Below are 20,497 nucleotides of genomic sequence, written 5' to 3'. Positions count from 1 at the left end.
AGATGTACACAATCTTTCTTTACAAAATGTAATTACCGGCCGGGCATGGTGGCTCACGCCTGTAATCTAGCACTTTGGGAGGCCCAGGCAGGTGTGGATCACGAGGTCAGGAAGTGGAGACCATCCTGGCTAACGTGGTGAAACCCCGTCTCTACTAAAAATACAAAAAAATCAGCTGTTTGTGGTGGTGGGAGCCTGTAGTCCCAGCTACTCGGGAGGCTGAGGCAAGAGAATCGCTTGAACCTGAGAGGCAGAGATTGCAGTGAACCAAGATGGTGCCACTGCACTCCAGCCTGGGCAACAGAGCAAGACTCCATCAAGAGAGACAGAGAGAGAGATGTAATTAATTACCTTACCAGGAGCCATAAGGAAAATTTAGCTAAATGAAGAGAGACCTCAGGTCCTGGGTGGAAAGATTATTATAAAGGCATTCCTTCTCAAGGTAATGTGTAAATTTAGAGTTAGAATAGTATTTAAGTTAATAAGCTTTTATTCTAAAATTTATTTGCCTAGTTAGGCAAAAATTCCAAACATCTTTGAAAAAGAGGTGAACAGAAGGAAGGAGGGGCAGAGGCGACTAGCCCAGCATTGTCCCGTGGAACTTTCTGAAGTGACGTAAATGTTACACACATAAGGTCCAATACAGTAACTGTTAGCACGTGGATACTGCAAACTTGAAATGTGGCTAGTATGGCTGAGGAAGTAGATTTCCAATTATATTTAATTTTAATTAATTTAAATTTAAATAACCACCTGTGGCTACCAGATGGAACAGTGCAGGCTAGCCTAATCAGATAATCTAGCATATTATAAAACAGTAACAAAAGAGCGAGGCACTGATCTAAAATTAGAAATTAAAAATATGAGTCAGTGAATCCAAATGGAGGACAGAAACCCAACTAAATAGAGAGACAGAGATTTAAAAACATGTACATATGGGTGTGTATTCATTAAAAACCATTTCAAAACAAGGAGATAAGGAAGAATTATGTAACAAAGGACATGTTATAATTGAATAGAAATTTGAAACAAAATTAAAGCTAACTCCAACCAAAATTAACTGTAGCATTAACTCGAAAACCATGGACAGATAGCAAAAATTTGGCAATGTGTGTGAAGCCAATCACGGAGATAATTTTGCTTCTATTCTCAGGAAGTAATCTTAAATGAAAAAAAGGTAATAAGCTCAGCGTCTGAAAGTATTCATTCATTCATTGTAGCGTTTCTTATAATAGTGAAAAACAAGAATGTGGGGAAACACGTTAACAAAAGGGGAAAGACGAGTGTTCACATTAATTCAATTATGGAAACTTTACATGGTTGTTAGAAATGGATGCTTGGAAGAAAGCGTAATAAATTGGAAGTGATTTATATAGGCAAGACACCATGGCTCAGGGCTGTAACCCCAGGGCTTTGGGAGGCTGAGGCAACAGGATGGCTTGAGGCCATGAATCCAACACCAGGCTGGGCAACATAGCAAGACCCTGCCTTTACAACAAAAAAAAATGTCAAAATTAGCTGGAAGTGGTGGCACGTATTGTAGTCCCGGCCCCGGCTACCGGAGAGGGTGAAGTGAAAGGATCACTTGAGTCCAGGAGGTGGAGATTGCAGTGAGCCGTGATCGCACCACTGCACCCCAGCCTGGGTGAGGGAGCGAGATCCCAACTCTAAAAAAAAAAAAACTTACGGCCGGGCGTGGTGGCTCAAGCCTGTAATCCCAGCACTTTGGGAGGCCGAGGCAGGTGGATTACGAGGTCAAGAGATCAAGACCATCCTGGTCAACATGGTGAAACCCCGTCTCTACTAAAAATACACAAAAATTAGCTGGGCATGGAGGCGCGTGCCTGTAATCCCAGCTACTCAGGAGGCTGAGGCAGGAGAATTGCCTGAACCCAGGAGGCAGAGGTTGTGGTGAGCCGAGATCGCGCCATTGCACTCCAGCCTGGGTAACGAGAGTGAAACTCCGTCTCAAAAAAAAAAAAAATACATGTTAAAGTTTTTTTTTTTTTTTAATCTGTTGAATCGCGAGGTAAGAGTTTAAAAACATGGAGTTAACTAAAAATAAAAGCTTTTGTTTAAAAAAAGAAGAACCTGCCCCTTCCCCTGCAAGAGGCTGGGGCATTGGAAAAGCCAGTGGTGTTACACAGCCACCTTCACGGCCGCCCACATCTCCCCCACGCCCACAGCGCCCTCTTCGGATTGATACACCGACCCAGGGACTTCGCTTCCTACATGCTGGGCATCTTCATCTGCAACCTGCTGCTGTACCTGGCCTTTTACATCATCATGAAGGTGAGAGCGGGCGCCGGGAGCGGCTGCCTCGGCCCTCGGGCTGGCGCAGGCGGGGTCCCGCAAGGCCGCATCTGGTTCCTCCCGACAGCTCCGCAGCTCCGAGAAGGTCCTCCCGGTGCCGCTGGTCTGCATCGTGGCCACCGCTGTGATGTGGGCCGCCGCCCTGTACTTTTTCTTCCAGAATCTCAGCAGCTGGGAGGTAAGAGGCTGTTTTCCTCTCAGACTCCTCTCTCCAATTTGCCGTTTTGGGCTTTCTACCTTTCTCTCTAATCGTGTTTTCACAGTGTCTAAAATGAAAGTTTTCTCTACAAGGGATGGTTTTTAGAAGCCACACATAAATGCACAATAACCGCATGTGGTTCTCATGCTCAGCATGGCAGACGCCCCGACTTGGCCTTCACTGCGTGTTTATGAGGGTGCCGGTCCCAGGGGATGCTCACCGTGGTCTTCACTGCGTGTTTATGAGGGTGCCGGTCCCAGGGGATGCTCACCGTGGTCTTCAGTGCGTGTTGTATTAGGGTGCCGGTCCCAGGGGATGCTCACCGTGGTCTTCAGTGCGTGTTGTATTAGGGTGCCGGTCCCAGGGGATGCTCACCGTGGTCTTCAGTGCTTGTTTATGAGGGTGCCGGTCCAGGGGATGCTCACCGTGGTCTTCAGTGCGTGTTGTATTAGGGTGCCGGTCCCAGGGGGTGCTCACCGTGGTCTTCAGTGCGTGTTGTATTAGGGTGCCGGTCCCAGGGGATGCTCACCGTGGTCTTCAGTGCGTGTTGTATTAGGGTGCTTGTCCCAGGGGATGCTCACCGTGGTCTTCAGTGCGTGTTGTATTAGGGTGCCGGTCCCAGGGGATGCTCACCGTGGTCTTCAGTGCGTGTTGTATTAGGGTGCCGGTCCCAGGGGATGCTCACCGTGGTCTTCAGTGCGTGTTGTATTAGGGTGCCGGTCCCAGGGGATGCTCACCGTGGTCTTCAGTGCGTGTTGTATTAGGGTGCCGGTCCCAGGGGATGCTCACCGTGGTCTTCAGTGCGTGTTGTATTAGGGTGCCGGTCCCAGGGGGTGCTCACCGTGGTCTTCACTGCGTGTTGTATTAGGGTGCCGGTCCCAGGGGATGCTCACCGTGGTCTTCACTGCGTGTTGTATTAGGGTGCTTGTCCCAGGGGATGCTCACCGTGGTCTTCAGTGCGTGTTGTATTAGGGTGCCGGTCCCAGGGGATGCTCACCGTGGTCTTCAGTGCGTGTTGTATTAGGGTGCCGGTCCCAGGGGATGCTCACCGTGGTCTTCAGTGCGTGTTGTATTAGGGTGCCGGTCCCAGGGGATGCTCACCGTGGTCTTCAGTGCGTGTTGTATTAGGGTGCCGGTCCCAGGGGATGCTCACCGTGGTCTTCAGTGCGTGTTGTATTAGGGTGCCGGTCCCAGGGGATGCTCACCGTGGTCTTCACTGCGTGTTGTATTAGGGTGCCGGTCCCAGGGGATGCTCACCGTGGTCTTCAGTGCGTGTTGTATTAGGGTGCTTGTCCCAGGGGATGCTCACCGTGGTCTTCAGTGCGTGTTGTATTAGGGTGCTTGTCCCAGGGGATGCTCACCGTGGTCTTCAGTGCTTGTTTATGAGGGTGCCGGTCCAGGGGATGCTCACCGTGGTCTTCAGTGCGTGTTGTATTAGGGTGCCGGTCCCAGGGGGTGCTCACCGTGGTCTTCAGTGCGTGTTGTATTAGGGTGCCGGTCCCAGGGGATGCTCACCGTGGTCTTCAGTGCGTGTTGTATTAGGGTGCTTGTCCCAGGGGATGCTCACCGTGGTCTTCAGTGCGTGTTGTATTAGGGTGCCGGTCCCAGGGGATGCTCACCGTGGTCTTCAGTGCGTGTTGTATTAGGGTGCCGGTCCCAGGGGATGCTCACCGTGGTCTTCAGTGCGTGTTGTATTAGGGTGCCGGTCCCAGGGGATGCTCACCGTGGTCTTCAGTGCGTGTTGTATTAGGGTGCCGGTCCCAGGGGATGCTCACCGTGGTCTTCAGTGCGTGTTGTATTAGGGTGCCGGTCCCAGGGGGTGCTCACCGTGGTCTTCACTGCGTGTTGTATTAGGGTGCCGGTCCCAGGGGATGCTCACCGTGGTCTTCACTGCGTGTTGTATTAGGGTGCCGGTCCCAGGGGATGCTCACCGTGGTCTTCAGTGCGTGTTGTATTAGGGTGCCGGTCCCAGGGGATGCTCACCGTGGTCTTCAGTGCGTGTTGTATTAGGGTGCCGGTCCCAGGGGATGCTCACCGTGGTCTTCAGTGCGTGTTGTATTAGGGTGCCGGTCCCAGGGGATGCTCACCGTGGTCTTCAGTGCGTGTTGTATTAGGGTGCCGGTCCCAGGGGATGCTCACCGTGGTCTTCACTGCGTGTTGTATTAGGGTGCCGGTCCCAGGGGATGCTCACCGTGGTCTTCAGTGCGTGTTGTATTAGGGTGCTTGTCCCAGGGGATGCTCACCGTGGTCTTCAGTGCGTGTTGTATTAGGGTGCTTGTCCCAGGGGATGCTCACCGTGGTCTTCAGTGCGTGTTGTATTAGGGTGCTTGTCCCAGGGGATGCTCAGCGTGGTCTTCAGTGCGTGTTGTATTAGGGTGCCGGTCCCAGGGGTTGCTCAGGTGCTCGAAAGCCCTGAGTAGTGCTCATCTTCACCACTTTCTCACCATCTCCACCCATCAACACATACCCAAGCGGGAGTGTCATTATGTCCAGTCCATAGACAGCAGAGCCCGGGCCTAGGAAATTAGTGGTATATCTGAGGCACAGAACAGTAAGAAGTCTCAGCATTCCACCACAACTGTCACCACCGTGAATTTTGGAACACTTCTGTCACTCTGGAAAGAAACCTGACATCGTTAGCATTCACTCCTCACTTCTCCGGACCCCTTAGCCCTAAGCAACTACTAAATCTACCTTTCGTCTCTGCATATTTGCTTATTCCAGACATTTCATATAAATGGAATCACATGGTACGTGGCCTTCGTGTCTGGCTTCTTTCCCTCATGTGTGCTAGGTTCGAGCACGTGGTAACATACACAGTACGTCCTGTCTAGTCATTGCTGAATAACAATCCACGGTACTCATATGCGCATTTTACCCACCTGCTCATCAGTTGATGGACATTTGCATGGTTTTTATTTTTGTGTCTGTATGAATGATCCTGCTGTGAATATTTGCATACACGTTTTTTTTCTTGAGGTAAAATATACATATAAAATTTACCGCTGTTACCATTGTAAAGCGTGCAGTTCAGTGATAATAAATACATGTCTATTGCTTTTCCCCTCGTCTCCCTCTCCCCACTGCCCTTCCCGGACTCTGGTAACTACCGAGCTGTTCTGTATCTTCACGAGATCCACTTCTCTAGCTCCCTCATGTGACTAAGAACATGCAGTCTCTCTCTCTACACTTCACTTAGTTCAACTTATTATAATGGCCCCACATTCCATGTGTTGCTGCAGATGGCAGGGTTTTATTCTTTTTTATTTGTGTGTGTGTGTGTCTGTGTGTGTACGTTGTCTATGTAGATATGTGTATCATATTGTCTTTGTCCATACTTTCGCTGATGGCCATTTAGATTGATTCCATATTTTGCCTATTGTGAACCATACTATATAATCAACATGGGAGTGCAGATATCTCGCTGACTGATTTCTTTTCTTCTAGATATATATCAAGTAGTAGAATTGCTGGATCATATGGTAGTTCTATTTTTTTTCTTTTCTTTTTCATTTTTTTTTTTTCTTGAGGCAGAGTCTGACTCTGTCACCTAGGCTGGAGTGCAATGGCATGATCTCGGCTCACTGCAACACCTCCCGGGTTCAAGTGATTCTCCTGCCTCAGCCTCCTGAGTAGCTGGGATTACAGGCACCTGCCACCACGCCCAGCTAATCTTTTTTGCATTTTTAGGAGGGACAGGGTTTCACCACGTTGGCCAGACTGGTCTCAAACTCCTGACCTTAGGTGGTCCATACACCTTGGCCTCCCAAAATGCTGGGATTACAGGCCAAGCCACCACACGCAGCCGTAGCTCACTTTTTAGTTTTCTGTACTAATTTACACTCCCGCCACAGTGACTGAGGGTCCCTTTCCTCCACATCCTCGCCTGTGTTTTTGATACAAGCCTTTTTAATAGGGGTGAGGTGATATCTCATTGTACTTTTGATTTGCATTTCTCTGATGATCAATGAACCTCTTCATACGCCTGTTTGTCATTTGTATGACTTCTGAGAAACGTCTATTCACATCTTTTGCCCATTTTTAAGTTAGGTTTTTTCCCTTAGAGTTGTTTGAGCTCCATATCTATCCTGATTACTAATTTCTCATCCGACGGATAGTTGGTAGATATTTTCTCCCCTTCCGTGGGCCGTCTCTTCACTTTGTTCGTCATTTCCTTTGCTGTGCAGAAGCTTCGAAGCTTGATGTCATTTCATTTCCCTGTTTCTGTTTCGTGCCTGTGCTTTTGCGGTCTTCGTGTACAGGTTTTTGTGTGGATGTGTGTTTTCTTGGAAATTAACTTTTTGAACCAGACAACTGGTAGTGTTTTTGTAGCTTTCGGATGCTCAACTCTTTGAACAGTTGAAGTGTGGGAATCTTGCCCATGCCCTGTCTCCCTTTCCTCCAGGGAACGCCGGCCGAATCCCGGGAGAAGAACCGCGAGTGTATCCTGCTGGACTTCTTCGACGACCATGACATCTGGCACTTCCTCTCTGCTACTGCTCTGTTTTTCTCATTCTTGGTGAGTGCGGATCTCTCTTTTTGTGACTGTCTTCTCTGTTTACATCTTGTACTCTCATTTTCTTCTGCTGCTCTTCCTTATATCCTTTTTTTATATTCCTCTCATTTTTCTTTCCAATTCCTCTTTGTAATTCAATGTACAGACCATCTTATTTCTTTTTAAAAATTTTGTATCCTTTGGTTAGATCTTTAGTTTTTCTTTACTCTTCCGTGTCTTTAGACACAGAGGGACGAAAGCACAGCACATTTGTCCGGAATTGGTTATTAGACCCACGTGCCCAGAATTTCCCCAGGAATGACGTTTAGCAATTCCGATAACATTGGGTAACTCCTTCTCATGCGGTACTCACACCCCTCCCTCCCCTCCCCCTCCTCCCCTCCTCCTCCCCCTCCCCTCCCCTCCCCCTCCCCCTCCTCCCCTCCTCCTCCCTCTCCCCTCCCCCTCCACCCCCTCCTCCCCCCTCCTCCTCCCCCTCCCTGAATGTATCACAAATATGTTACAGATTCCCTAAGTGCCCTGGGATAGCAGCCATGCCCCTGCTGCCTCCTGACCAGTCTGTCCCAAATCTCTCCTGTACTTTGTCTATTTTTTTGCCCCAACCCTTTCGCAGAGGCCATGCGTATTTATATCAACCCTGGATTATAGTTTCATCCTTTAATCCCAACTTTGACTTTTCCCAATTAAAAGTCCGTGGTGCCTGTAGGCAGGTTCAATTGACAATTCACCCTGCTAGACTCCCCGGCTCCACGCTAAGCAGGCTCAGGCCTGCCGGGTAACTTCAGGAGTGGAGCAGGGGTACCCCCTAGTGGCCACTTTGGGAAGCTTACCCACTCTGTACAGACATTCCTATGGCTTTTACTTGTGAGCATCTTTCATGAGAGAGGCAGAGACAACAAAAGCGGGAGTGAAGGTTCCACGCGGGGGCAGTGGTAGTCGGAACTGGAAATAGAGAAGGGTGCATTTCTATACAGCAACACTCTATCCAACAGGACTTCATGCCCTTTAAGTCTTGACCTAAATGTTCCCTTCTAAGTAATTACTTCCCAGGCCACCCCATCAAAAGTTTTTACCTCCTCACACCTGAAGCCTCCTCTATTTCCTCCCTTATTTAACGTTTATCCTTAGCACTTATTACTATCTAACGTGCTACATTTCACTTGTGTATTTGTTTCATCTCCAAAGCCCTCTTTAGAATGTAAGCTGCATGGAGACTAGGGATTTTTCTCTTTCATTCCAAACTGTATCTCCATAGCAACTGGAATAGCTTCACAAATATTTGAATTAATTGAGAAATGAATTGTATAATTATGACAAGTGCCTATTAAGAGCAAGGCATTGCAGAGAGCTGCAGAAGACATGAGGGGACTCACAGTTTCCAGTCTGTGGATGTCTCCGAGAGAAAACAGGGACTGAGCGTGACAGTGACTGTCCATTCCTTTCATTCCTCCGTCCCTCTCATTTCAGGTTTTGTTAACTTTGGATGATGACCTTGATGTGGTTCGGAGAGACCAGATCCCTGTCTTCTGAACCTCCTACATTAAGAGGAGGGGAGGGAGCGATCAATCCTGGTGCCGTTTCACCAAAATTACAGTGACTGCGGCAAAGTAACCACTGCCAGACGCTCCACTCACACTCTAGAGCCAACTCTGCGTTCACACAGGAAGGAGAGGGGCTGCAGGAGATTTACACCTGCAAGAAGGGAGGCAGAAGGGGAGCCATGCTGAGGACAGATGCAAACATGAGGAGCTGAGAGACTTGCTCCTTCCATCTGCGGCTCTGAGTGCGACAGGGACAGACGCTGCCTCCAAGTCAACTCGCCATCTTGGGGTCCCTCCCACCCTCATGGAGACTTGCCAGCAATGGCAGAATGCTGCTGCACTCTTCCCTCCAGTTGTCGCCCTGCCCAGAAAGGCCAGCAGCTTGGATTTCTTGCCCAGAGACTGACTTGACCCCATTCATACCTCTGCAACACCTGCTGCTCCAGCAGGAGCATGTGATTCTTTAGAATATGGTGGGAAGGTGACCCCAGGCCCTACTGGGATACATGTTCTAGTGGCACCAGCTAGTCTTCTCCCAGAAGAAACTGTATGTTTCCCCAAGTTTCCGATGCCATCAGAAGGGCTCAGGAGGGGGGTCTGTCACACATTTCTCTTAACAAGTAACTGTCACTGGGACCAAGGCCTGGGTGCTTATGTGTTCCTTTGTGTCTTCATCTCACTGACCTGTGTGGATCTCATCACTCTGGCTCTGCCTTCTTGGAAAGGCCCTGTCACTCCACAGATGTCTGGCCAGCTTCAAGGAGAAGGAGAAACAGGAAAAGCCCTTTTAACAGCAGCAGGAACAAGAGAAATGACTAACCATACTAAGAGACCGGTAACAGCAGCAGCAGGCAGACAGGCCTCACGGTAAGGACTTGGGCTGCCAGAGCAAATTCACAGAGTGAGCAGTGCTTACCCGGCCCTCCCATTCACCCCGCTCAGTTCTGTGCCCACATCGCCTTCGGGGAAGAAATCAGTGTTCTAACCAGGAACACTACTGCAGGAGTCCACAGCGAGTCCATCATCTGTCATTCCATGTAGATCAGGGTTCTGGATTTCCTCCCTGGAGTTCTCAGAAGCAGCTCTCAGGATGAACATACTGTCCTCTTCCCCTCTTCTTGCAAAGAGCACCGCTCATCTAGTGTTGTCTCTCAGCTGTACCTGACTCTCATTGTCTCCCCAGTAAGGTGTTGGAAGACTCAGTATCTGGGTTCCACTCGCAGTCTGGCAGCTCTGTCTGTGAAGTCCTGCATTGGCCAGGCCCCCTTGTTGCCTGTAGTATGATGTAATCAGAAAACGGATGTACGGATGTGCACACGGGTGTCTATTTGCTTATGAAATTAAAGTCACCTCTCGCCTCTGCTTTCCTGATCATTCGTTAGAAAAAAATGGATCCGGCATTTTTTTTTTAAGTATTATTCTTTCTCTAAACTGTTTGCACTGTGTTCAAAAACCCATTTTAGAAGTTTGAACAGCAAGCTCTTCCTGATTTTAAAAACATAAAGATGCTTTCAACAAAATATTTTGTGATTTTTTTTAAGTCCCTAAATGTGTACTTGGTCTCCTGTTATTCTTTATTCTTTAAGAAGCATTGGCTTCCATAGACCATATGAAGGCCACCAATTACATGGTGGTGTTAATGCAACACGTAAAAAAATTTGACAGGGCACAGTGGCTCACGCCTGTAATCCCAACACTTTGGGAGGCTGAGGCTGGAGGATCATTTGAGCCCAGGAGATTGAGGCCGCAGTGAACTATGATTGTGCCCCTGCACTCCAGCCTGGACGAGAGTGAGACCCCCATCTCTTAAAAAATAAAAATAAAAATAGAGATTTGAACCTGTTTAACTAAGGCTGCTTTGACCTAATTTCTTTATCTTAACGCGCTCTGGTTTCTAATCCACCAAAGACCAAGGAAGGAAACGTGAACAGCGCAGTCCATTCAAGTCGCCCCGTGGCTGAAGTGAATACACGGAAGAGGCATAGCCTGTTTGGTAGCTTGTTTGGGAAAACGTGAGTGGAAATGGGGAGAGGGCGCTGGAGGAAAGGGTGGACTGTGCTGCTGGAGCCTTCGCCGTTTTCTGATCACGCCTGTCTTGTGCTACAAACTCACTGTGGTTAGTTCTGTTCTCTGCAACAGTACCGAAAATCCAGATCAAGCTTGCTATTTGTTTTTACAAATAGTTCCAAAGGGACGTGTTGCTCATTCCTTCCACGGCGCCTGTCTCACGGTTGGAGCACGTAAAGTCATTCAGCGGCGCCTGTGGGGTTTGCACAGGTGCCGGGGTGGCGGGGAGCACGGGGAGCTTAAAGAGCTGAGCGAGCCGTTCCTGTGGTGCAGCGTCTGCGCCCCCTGGGCCCGGGTTCGTGGACTTCGCTCTTTAAAAGAGCAAGGAAGAGGGATGCCGAAAGCCGAGCTCGCCAGGAGGGTCCCTGGAGGAAAGCAGTCAGTACCGGGAGGCTCTTGGCAAAGGAAGCGCAGAAGTACTAAGAGCAGTTCAGCTGGAGCAGCCGGAGGAGCAAAGCTGCGCCGCAGAAAATGGCCCCTCACGCCTCTGGCCAAGGCTGGAGGAGCAGCCCCAGCTCTTCGTGCTCCACAGTTCACTGAGGGGTTCGCCCGGGTTTATTTCAGCAGCAGGAGACGCCCGCGGAAAGCCGGAGTCCAACGGGGGAAGGGACTTTCCAGGACTGAAGGAGGTCGCCGAGCCGGCTCCTCGGGGCAAAGAAAAGGGCAGCTGCTCTCCTTGTAACTCCAGGCACCCACCAGAAGGTTCTGTGGGGTCACAAAATGCATGTGTTGGTAAATCAAACACCCAGATCCTCCTCAGTCTGGGTGACAGTCTCTCTATCCAAAACTCAGGGAAAAGGGAGGAACAAAGGTCAACGCTATTATTCATGGAAGAAACCGTACAATCTGTGACAGATTCTGGAGTCCACCTAATCTCTGTGCGCCCTTGGACAAGTGGCTGAAACTCTCGGATCCTCTGCTGGCACATCTCCAGGATTCTTCGTGAGAATGGCAGAGGTGGAGGCGTGCGGGGCACCCGGAGCGGTCCTCACGCAGAGAGGATCCTCAGCTTACCCTCCCGAATCCCACAGGGAGGCAGGGAAAGACTGGATCTGTCAGCCGGGCTGGGATCTCTCTCCTCCAGGGCTCTTCATTGAAACAACCGTCGCATTTCCTGTCCTCAGCCCCGGGAGGCCCTGAGCAGGTTGGGAGGCCGCCACCTTCAGAGACTCTGCCCACAGCTGCTCAGCCTCCTCCTGTCCCTATCCCCCTCCTTGTCCTTTGTGGCTCCATTTCCCTGACTCTGGCCCTGAATATCCTTATTCCAGCTCAGATTTTTTTTTTTTTTTTTTTTTTTTTTAATGCTACCAGAGCTAGGGCCAAGTGGAAAGCCTGGCTGTTTATAATGTGACACCATCACTGCTGACTCTGCTGAATCTTAAGGAAAACCTAGGTTCTCTCCTCTCAAGTAGCGATTACCACCCTGTTTCGGAGACTGCCACGTGCAAATGTTTTCCTCCCTTCCCACCCTGATTACCAAACGTTCTGTAGGGCAACCTTGCATCTTCAGCTGAGAAGAACGCTTCAGCCTGCAGGTGACAAAACAGTCCCTGAAAGGGGAAGCCTGGCTTTGAAATGAACCACTACAAATCTAATGTCCCTAGTGAAACTCAGGAGAAGCACTATCGGCAGATTCTATTTGCTCTGCTTGAAGCAATGGAAAATTCTTCTTTACCATGATTCTGCCCAGCTTGTAGTAGTTTTTTTGTTTTTTTTTTAAGCACTGGAGGAGACGAGATATATTTGTGTAGCTAAGCTTTAATGTCTCCTCAGTATGAAGGCACCTTTGTTAACAAGGTTAACTGCATGTTAAATCTTAGGCCTTAACGCTCATGAATTCAAGGAATCTGGGGAAGAGTCACAGATCAGCCTTCACCACTGAGTTTCTAGAACACCACAGCAAGAGAGTTTCAGCTTGGGTCTCCTCTGTAAAGAGACCCCTACTCTTGGGAGGCTGAGGCGGGTGGATCATGAGGTCAAGAGATCGAGACCATCCTGGTCAACACGGTGAAACCCCGTCTCTATTAAAAATACAAAAAATTAGCTGGGCATGGTGGGGCGTGCCTGTAATCCCAGCTACTCAGGAGGCTGAGGCAGGAGAATTGCTTGAACCCAGGAGGCGGAGATCGCGGTGAGCAGAAATCGCGCCATTGCACTCCAGCCTGGGTAACAAGAGTGAAACTCCATCTCAAAAAAGAAAGAGACCCCTGCTCAATAAACTCGGAGGCAGTGGGGGCTGTTTGCACTGTACAGCTTTCCTGAAGCATGGTCTTGCTGTTCTTACTGTAGGACAAACAAGACTAGATGGCTACTAGTACCTTTTGCTGCCCCAGTTTTATATCTCTAGATTAAGAGATTTTATCATTTTCCCTGAACTGTTAAAATGTTTTAAATTCCTTGGCTCTATCTTACCTCCTTATCGTCTTGTCATCTAAGGTTTACTCTTCACTGGAGATGAACAATAGCTGACATTTATTTAATATAAAAGCTGAAGTCTACGTTACATTTCAGTCAAGTGCTAAATAAAAGCTGGGGTCCCATCTCCTGTTCCAGCATTATAGTTATGATTTAGAAATCAACAGATTTAAACAGTGAAAGATTTTTAAAACAGGGCAAGAGAAACCTGATGTGCAACCTCACCATGGCTTGCTCCCGGGGCCCTGCTTTATATTTAAGTCTCGATTTAGTGTGTGAATTAAAACTCCAGGCAAGGCGCAGTGGCTTACACCTGTAATCCCAGACTTTGGGAGACTGAGGCGGGTGGATCACGAGGTCAGGAGTTTGAGACCACCCTGGCCAACATAGTAAAATGCTGTCTCTACTAAAAATACAAAAAATTAGCTGGGCGTGGTGGCGCGTGCCTGTAATCCCAGCTGCTGGAACCCAGGAGCTGGAATTGCAGTGAGCCGAGATCACGCCACTGCACTCCAGCCCCAGCAACAGTGGGAGACTCTGTCTAAAAAAAAACACTCTAGGTCCTTTAAGCAGAATATTGTCCAAACTAATTCAAACGCTATGTGCTTTAGAGTGCTGCAACATTACCGTCCCAGAAAGGTGGGTTTGCATTTTACAGTTAGCATGAAATTGTTCACCTGAGCCTTTCACCAAGCTCCCTGGTACCAGGCAGGCATCCTCTAGGAAACAGGACATATTCAGGCATGAGGTTTACTCTTCTTTTGTCTCAACATGGGACCCCTTGAGAAGTAAGTTTTTTAGCGGGTGCCTTTCCCCTTTCTTCTCTCATCATATCTCTGTTCACTTAGAGAAATCAGAAATACGGCTTTAGTAAAGAGTCATGAAATGTGTGGGCGAGGTACTTTGAGAAACCAGGCACAGCCATGAATGAAATGCACACATCCCTTCCAGCATGTGCTCTAACGTCCATTAGGGAAGATGGACAAGAAGAAACACATGATTATCTTTTACGATAATCAGGCAAAAAGCTACAAGAAGAGAACATCCTTTTAAGAATCGTATCATTAGGTGCAGAACAGGAAAAAAATCCAAGTAATTGTCAGCAATGTTTATGCTTAGATGTGAAGCCCTAATTGCTGACAGCATCTCCCTCACAACCAAATTCTTCGAGAGCATACTTGGTTCTGGAGCCCTCCCTAAGAGACCTCCTCAGGGAGGTTCAGGCTTTCTCTGTCTATGGTGCCCGGTTCTACTACAAAACCAAACACAGGAATCAAGTGATTAGGGGAGACCCCGTGCAGGATCTGGTGTCAGAGAAGGATGTTGGTTCTCAGGGAAGGGTGACTTTGAAGAAATAAGCTTCTTGCTGAGATTCCTCCAAACAAGTCTGAGCATTTCCAGTTGACTTTCGAAGGCTAAAACCTTGTAACAATTATGTGGATGGAACATTCAGGAAAAGGAAAACAGGTGCGGCAAGAATAATGTAAATCCGGAAGACCAAATGGAGACGCAGTTGCAGGTCAGGGTTAAGCAGTTAGTGATTTCTGAAAGCCTAGGTGGGAAGGGAACACGTAAGATTTTAGCCTGCACCATCCATAAAAGCCACGAAGGTGGAAGGCGGCTTTAAACGAGAAGGTAAATGAGACCGGACGGGGACATACAGGGAAAGACAGCTGCTGCTTTGAGTCATAGAAGTTCAGAGGTAAGCTAGAAGGAAAAGAAAATTACTCAACTTCATGAAAAGCATTGGGCAGTAGTGTTGATGACACAGGACGCATGGAGCCTGCGGAGGCCATTTTAGTGTCTGTAAAATGGTTTGGGGATGGGGGACTAAAGGAGGAGAAATAAACTTTTGATGTGGTAGATGTGTGGGTTTGATCTTGCTTTTAGGCAAACTGAAAGCAAAAAGAAAGCAAGCCTTGGGGTCCACTGAGCTGAGGCTACAGTGACTACTAGCTACAGGCAGAATTGTAAAATATCATACTGGGACTAAGAGGGAAGCTTACGGCCTGTCCGATGCCTACTGCCTGGCCTGGCCTGCCTAGAGGAGGCGAATAACTGGTAAAAGGGGACAAGTCAGAAAAATAAGTGTGATGATGTAACTGACGACCTCAAATTTTTCATAAGAAAAAATGAAAGTCCCAGTTTTAATCCCAGAGATCTAGAGAGAAGGATAACTGGAGTGGGGATGATTGTATTCCATCCTTAAAAAAACAAAAACAGCTCTTTCTGCCTAACTCTTCCTGAGGTTGCAACAACCTCACTCTGCTAAAGGGCAAGTATGGGACTGAAGCTTTCAGGCTGCGCTCTTAGTGGGATCTTACTATTGGAAACTTATATCCTCAATTTCTACCTTCCGACTTCTATTAATAGAACATTCAGGTTGGCATAACTGATGATCATAACGGCCAACGTTTGGCTGCATGCGGTGGCTGACCCCTGTAATCCCGACGCTTTGGGAGGCCAAGGCGGGTGGATCACTTGAAGCCAGGATTTCAAGACCAGCCTGGCCAACATGGCAAAACCCTGTCTCTACTAATAATACAAAAATTATGGCCCAGTGCAGTGGCCCACGCTTGTAGTCCCAGCACTTTGGGAGCTGAGGTCAGGAGTTTGAGACCAGCCTGGCCAATATGGCGAAACCCTGTCTCTACTAAAAATATTAAAAAATTAGCCGGGCGTGGTGGCATGTATCTGTAATCCCTGCTACTAGGGAGTCTGAGGCAGAAGAATTGTTTGAACCCAGGAGGCGGAGGCTGCAGTGAGCTGAGGACGCCCTACTGCACTCCAGCCTGGAGGACAGAGTGAGGCCCCATCTCATAAAAAAAAAAAAAGCCAACATTGATCATTGGGCACTCTGCTAAGGGTTTTATACACAGAAGCACATGTAATCCTGGAAAGCTCCCTGAGAAGGTGAGGTTTTCAGGATTAGATGTGGTTGTGTACATACAAACTATAACCATGAGCCCCGTTTCCTAGATAGAGAAACTGAAACTTGGAGAAGTCACTGCTCACTAGGTGAAGTGAATGGTGCAGAAACCCGGTCTAACAGGAGTGAGCGGCTCAGGTAAGAACAGGGAAAAGGACAACAGACTGCGGTGCTGTGAAGAGTCACCTTATTTTTGTGTGTAGCTATATTTGCAAAACAGAGGCCTCGAATTATATAACTGTTGGAGGTATTAAAAAAGGAAAGTGTTTTTCAAAATACGGAAGACACATGCCTGATAGATAAACCCGAGTAACAATGAAACTCACTGTGCCTTGGGAAAGCCAATCCATAAAACCATGGCTGTGGAGCATTTTGGCTCTCTAAACCGGAACGGCTGGATTTATATAAGGACTATGGCTTCGGTTTCTAAGCTTGTAAAGTTAAGAACCAAAGTCTGTTTTATAAATTCAATGATTGTACTTGGCAAAGCACTATAGACCCAAAGATTTATTTTAAATTAAAATATATGTAGCATAAAGCATCAGGTTACCACTGGGAGCCTGTTGTTTCAAAAACAAAATTTAAAATGGAGAGAAATCACAGGAATGTAGTGGGGTTTTTTATTTTCTAAAAAACATTCAGTAGCCCAGTGCGTTGGGGATAATCCCAGCACTGGGGGAGGCCAAGGCAGGAGGACCACTTGAGGCCAGGAGTTTGAGACCAGCCTGGATAACATAGCAAGACCCGGTCTCTACAAAAAAAGAAAATTAAAGGTTACAAAACATTCAAAAACTCAAAAAGTGGTCAAGAGTCTAAAAGTTCTCCAAAGCTGCTTCCAAAACCATGGGCTAGCAATCCGTGCTACCCCATGGATTGGGCAGAATCTACAACTCCCACAGTGGAAAAACCATCTTGATTCTTGGTCTCTGGGCCCAGCTCTCTCCTCCTATAAGGTAGTGGTTTCATCATAGCTACTTTAAACTTTCTTCCCCCCCCCCAAAATTTAAAAATTTTAGACAAAACTAGCTGAACTGAACTGGAAAATGGTATTTCTTCATTTAGGGTATAATGATAATGGTGATAAATATTTCTAAGTGTGTCCAGAAATAAGACAAAAAAAGCAATAGGACTTGGTTTGAAACTCTGACATGCTAATGTACACCTGTTTCATCTTCTGTACTAAGCCGACTGTTGGGCTTTAAAATATATATATATATTTAAAGTGAGCTGGGCGCAGTGCCTCATGCCTGTAATCCCAGCACTTTGGGAGGGCAAGGAGGGCAGATCATTTGAGGTCAGGAGTTCGAACCCACCCTGGCCAACATGGTGAAACCCCATCTCTACTAAAAATACAAAAATTAGCTCAGTGGGATGGCACATGCCTGTAGTCCCAGCTACTCAGGAGGCTGAGGCAGGAGAATTGCTTGAACCCAGGAGTCGGAGGTTACAGAGAGTTGAGGTCGCACCACTGCACTCCAGCCTGGAAACAGAGTGCGACTCTGTCTCAAAAAAATAAAAAATAAAAGTATTTAAAGTGAATTTGCATATCACTTCATTGTAACATTTTTTTTTTTTGAGACGGAGTCTCACCCTGTCGCCAAGTTGGAGTGTAGTTGTGCTCTCTGGCTCACTGCAACCTCCGCCTCCCGGTTTCAAGCAATTCTCCTACCTCAGCCTCTCGAGTAGCTGGCACTACAGGCTCGGGCCACCATGCCCAGATAGTTTGTATTTTTAGTAGAGATGGGGTTTCACTATGTTGGCCAGGATGGTCTCGATCTCTTGACGTCGTGATCTGCCTGCCTCAGCCTCCCAAAGTGCCGGGATTGCAGGTGTGAGCCACTGCGCTCGGCCTGCAGCATTTTTTTTTAAAGGAATATAACCTAATTAAACCATGAATTCCCAGAAACCTTCACAAACCAGTAAGTTCTACACAACTACAATCAGGCTGCAGCCTTTTTCCAAACCACGTATCTGAATGGGGCTAAGCAATGTAAGAAAACACCACCAATCAGACCCGTGCAGCAGAAAGTTAGTTAAAAGCTGGATGTTAGTATCTTCCCCAGAATCTGTAGCTTATTTGATCACGTGAAAAATTAAGTAGCACACTGATACTAGTTAACCGACGTACCTGAATTCTGACCTTATCTAGGAAGCAAATTAGCATCATCTCAATTTCTCACAGGAAGCAAAGGGCGAAGAAGCTGTGGACCCTGACCAACAAAATAGATTCTAGTGGAGGCTGCATTTCAGTCGAACATGCAGGGAAGGTGGAAATGAGGGTGGGCATGGAAAATACATTTAAAACCCCATTTGTCCTTAACCACAGCCCTGAGAGGTATGCAGAACAGGTAATAAGAACAATAAACAGGTAAGAATGAGAAGTAAACGGACACAAAGAAACTATGCCATCTTCCCCGAATCACAGCCAGGTAACCGGAGGAACACAGAAATAGTGCCTCGCTTTTCCTTTTCTAAAGAATGACTGCTGTTGGCTCACACCTGTAATCCCAACACTTTAGGAGGCTAGGAGGGAGGATCGTTTGAGCCCAGGAGTTCAAGATCAGCCTGAGCAACACAGTGAGACCCTGCCTCTACAAAAATTTAAAAATTAGCTGGGCAGGTGGTACACACCTGTAGTCCCAGCTACATGAGTGGCTGAGGCAGAAGTGTCCCTTGAGCCCAGGAGTTTGAGGTTGCAGTGAGCTATGGTCACACCACTACACTCCAGCCTGGGTGACTACCTCAAAGTGAAAAATCCTCTGGATAGTTTTTTAAAGAGATCTAAGTTATTAAAATTGGCTGGGCATGGTGGCTCAGGGCTGTAATCCCAGCACTTTGGGAGGCCAAGGCAGGCAGATCACTTGAGGCCAGGAGTTTGAGACCAGCCTGGGCATCATGGCAAAACTCTATCTCTACTAAAAATACAAAAATTTACTGGGCCTGATGGCACACACCTGTAGTCCCAGCTACTCAGGAGGCTGAGGCAGAATTGCTTGAACCTGGGAGGCAGAGGTTGCAGTGTGCCAAGATTGCACCACTACTCCAGGCTGGGTCACAGAGACTCTGTCTTAAAAAAAAAAAAAAAGTGTTAAAATTATTTTCTCATTTTCCTTCAAACTTCTAAGTGGAAAGCTAATAAAATTGTAAAGTATTCTGTTGGCGCAAAAGTAATTGCAGTTTTTGCAATTGCTGTTAATTCCAAGAACTATATTATACCTTTAGGGAGATCAAATTTAAGCACAGTGTTTGCATCTTTATGATTTATATGTCTTTTGTGGATATTGGGGCTTCTTGTATAATCAAAATGTGTGTTCCAACTCTAACATCTAAATGGGAGCTGGCATATAAGAGCAGCAAGTTAGCCCTTCACAGAATACTGACTTCTAATCTGAAGTCCCAAGAAGGTAGGTCAAGGAAAGTATTGTGAGCTTGAACTTCCTGGAGTGCGTGTGAAAGTGATGTCTAAGGCCCTCGTTTGACCTGTTATTTTTATTTCTTTTTTTGAGATGGAGTCCGGCTCTGTTGCCCAGGGCTGGAGTGCACTGGTGCAATCTTGGCTTACTGCAGCCTCCGCCTCCCAGGTTCAAGCGGTTGTCCTGCCTCAGCCTCCTGAGTAGCTGGGATTACAGGCACCTGCCACCAAGCCCAGCTAATATTTGTATTTTTAGTAGAGATGGGGTTTCACCATGTTGGCCGGGCTGGTCTCAAACTCCTGACCTCAAGTGATCCACCTGGTTCAGCCTCCCAAAGTGCTGGGATTACAGGTGTGAGCAACCGCGCCTGGCCATTTTACCTTTTAAAACATTAGGATATACTTTAGACATTCATAAGACAGTGACTTCAGGCATAAATGTGATCAAAACCTGAGCATCTGCTACCCAATGAGGTAGAATATAACAATACCTTTAAGTACTCCTCCCTCCTTGATATCATCCCCCTTCATCCTTTTCTAAGAAATAGCCATTATCCTGAATTTCGAGTTTATCGTTTCCTTATCATTTTTACCACACCTGTTGGTATTTAAACTTTAAACAATGAATTGTCCGATGCACAGGCATTTACACTTTATATCACTTTATACTGTACAAGTTCCTCTGCAATGTTTTTGCCTCCAGGCTTCATGAATGTGAGTTTTGCTAGGTGATGTGGGTAGCTATAGTGAAAGACCTCACTCTTGTCTTAAAGTTCTGTGTTTCAGTTTCTTCCACTATTAAATAAGCAGAGAGAGTTTAAAATGGATCACCTTGAAATACTCTTTCAGATCTGAAATTCTAATTTTACCTTTTATGAGTATAGGGGTACACAGTTTGTTCTAACAATACAGTTCTGGTCCTAATTATAATTTGAGGTTCGCTGGTTGATCAGGACCACAATCCCTATGGCAAATACGTCATGGCATTATTTTCAGATGTTACAGCAAAATTTAAAGATAATATGAACAGAAGACTTCAGTGTGCAAGACAAGCCACTTTAATGCAGGTTTCAAGTGGCACATGCAATCATCAGGGAAGACAGAA

General features: G+C 47.2%; 1 protein-coding gene across 7 annotated transcripts in view; it reads left to right on the top strand.

Moving 5' to 3' along the window:
* The window catches only part of SIDT1 (SID1 transmembrane family member 1), a 95,925-nt gene extending 81,011 nt beyond the window's left edge, over positions 1-14,914 (top strand). For all 7 annotated transcript variants that reach the window (XM_035274486.3, XM_035274485.3, XM_035274488.3 and 4 more), the window contains 4 exons: positions 2,187-2,292; positions 2,381-2,491; positions 6,918-7,031; positions 8,496-14,914. In XM_035274486.3, coding sequence (XP_035130377.2) covers positions 2,187-2,292; positions 2,381-2,491; positions 6,918-7,031; positions 8,496-8,558 — 394 coding nt within the window. In that variant the 3' untranslated portion in view covers positions 8,559-14,914. The remainder of the gene's footprint in view (positions 1-2,186; positions 2,293-2,380; positions 2,492-6,917; positions 7,032-8,495) is intronic.
* The last annotated feature ends 5,583 nt before the right edge of the window (positions 14,915-20,497 follow it).

Source organism: Callithrix jacchus, chromosome 15 (assembly GCF_049354715.1).
Source record: "Callithrix jacchus isolate 240 chromosome 15, calJac240_pri, whole genome shotgun sequence".
Lineage (NCBI taxonomy): Eukaryota > Metazoa > Chordata > Mammalia > Primates > Cebidae > Callithrix > Callithrix jacchus.
Note: the sequence above shows the minus strand (reverse complement) of the source record. Positions and strands in the feature narration are given on the sequence as shown.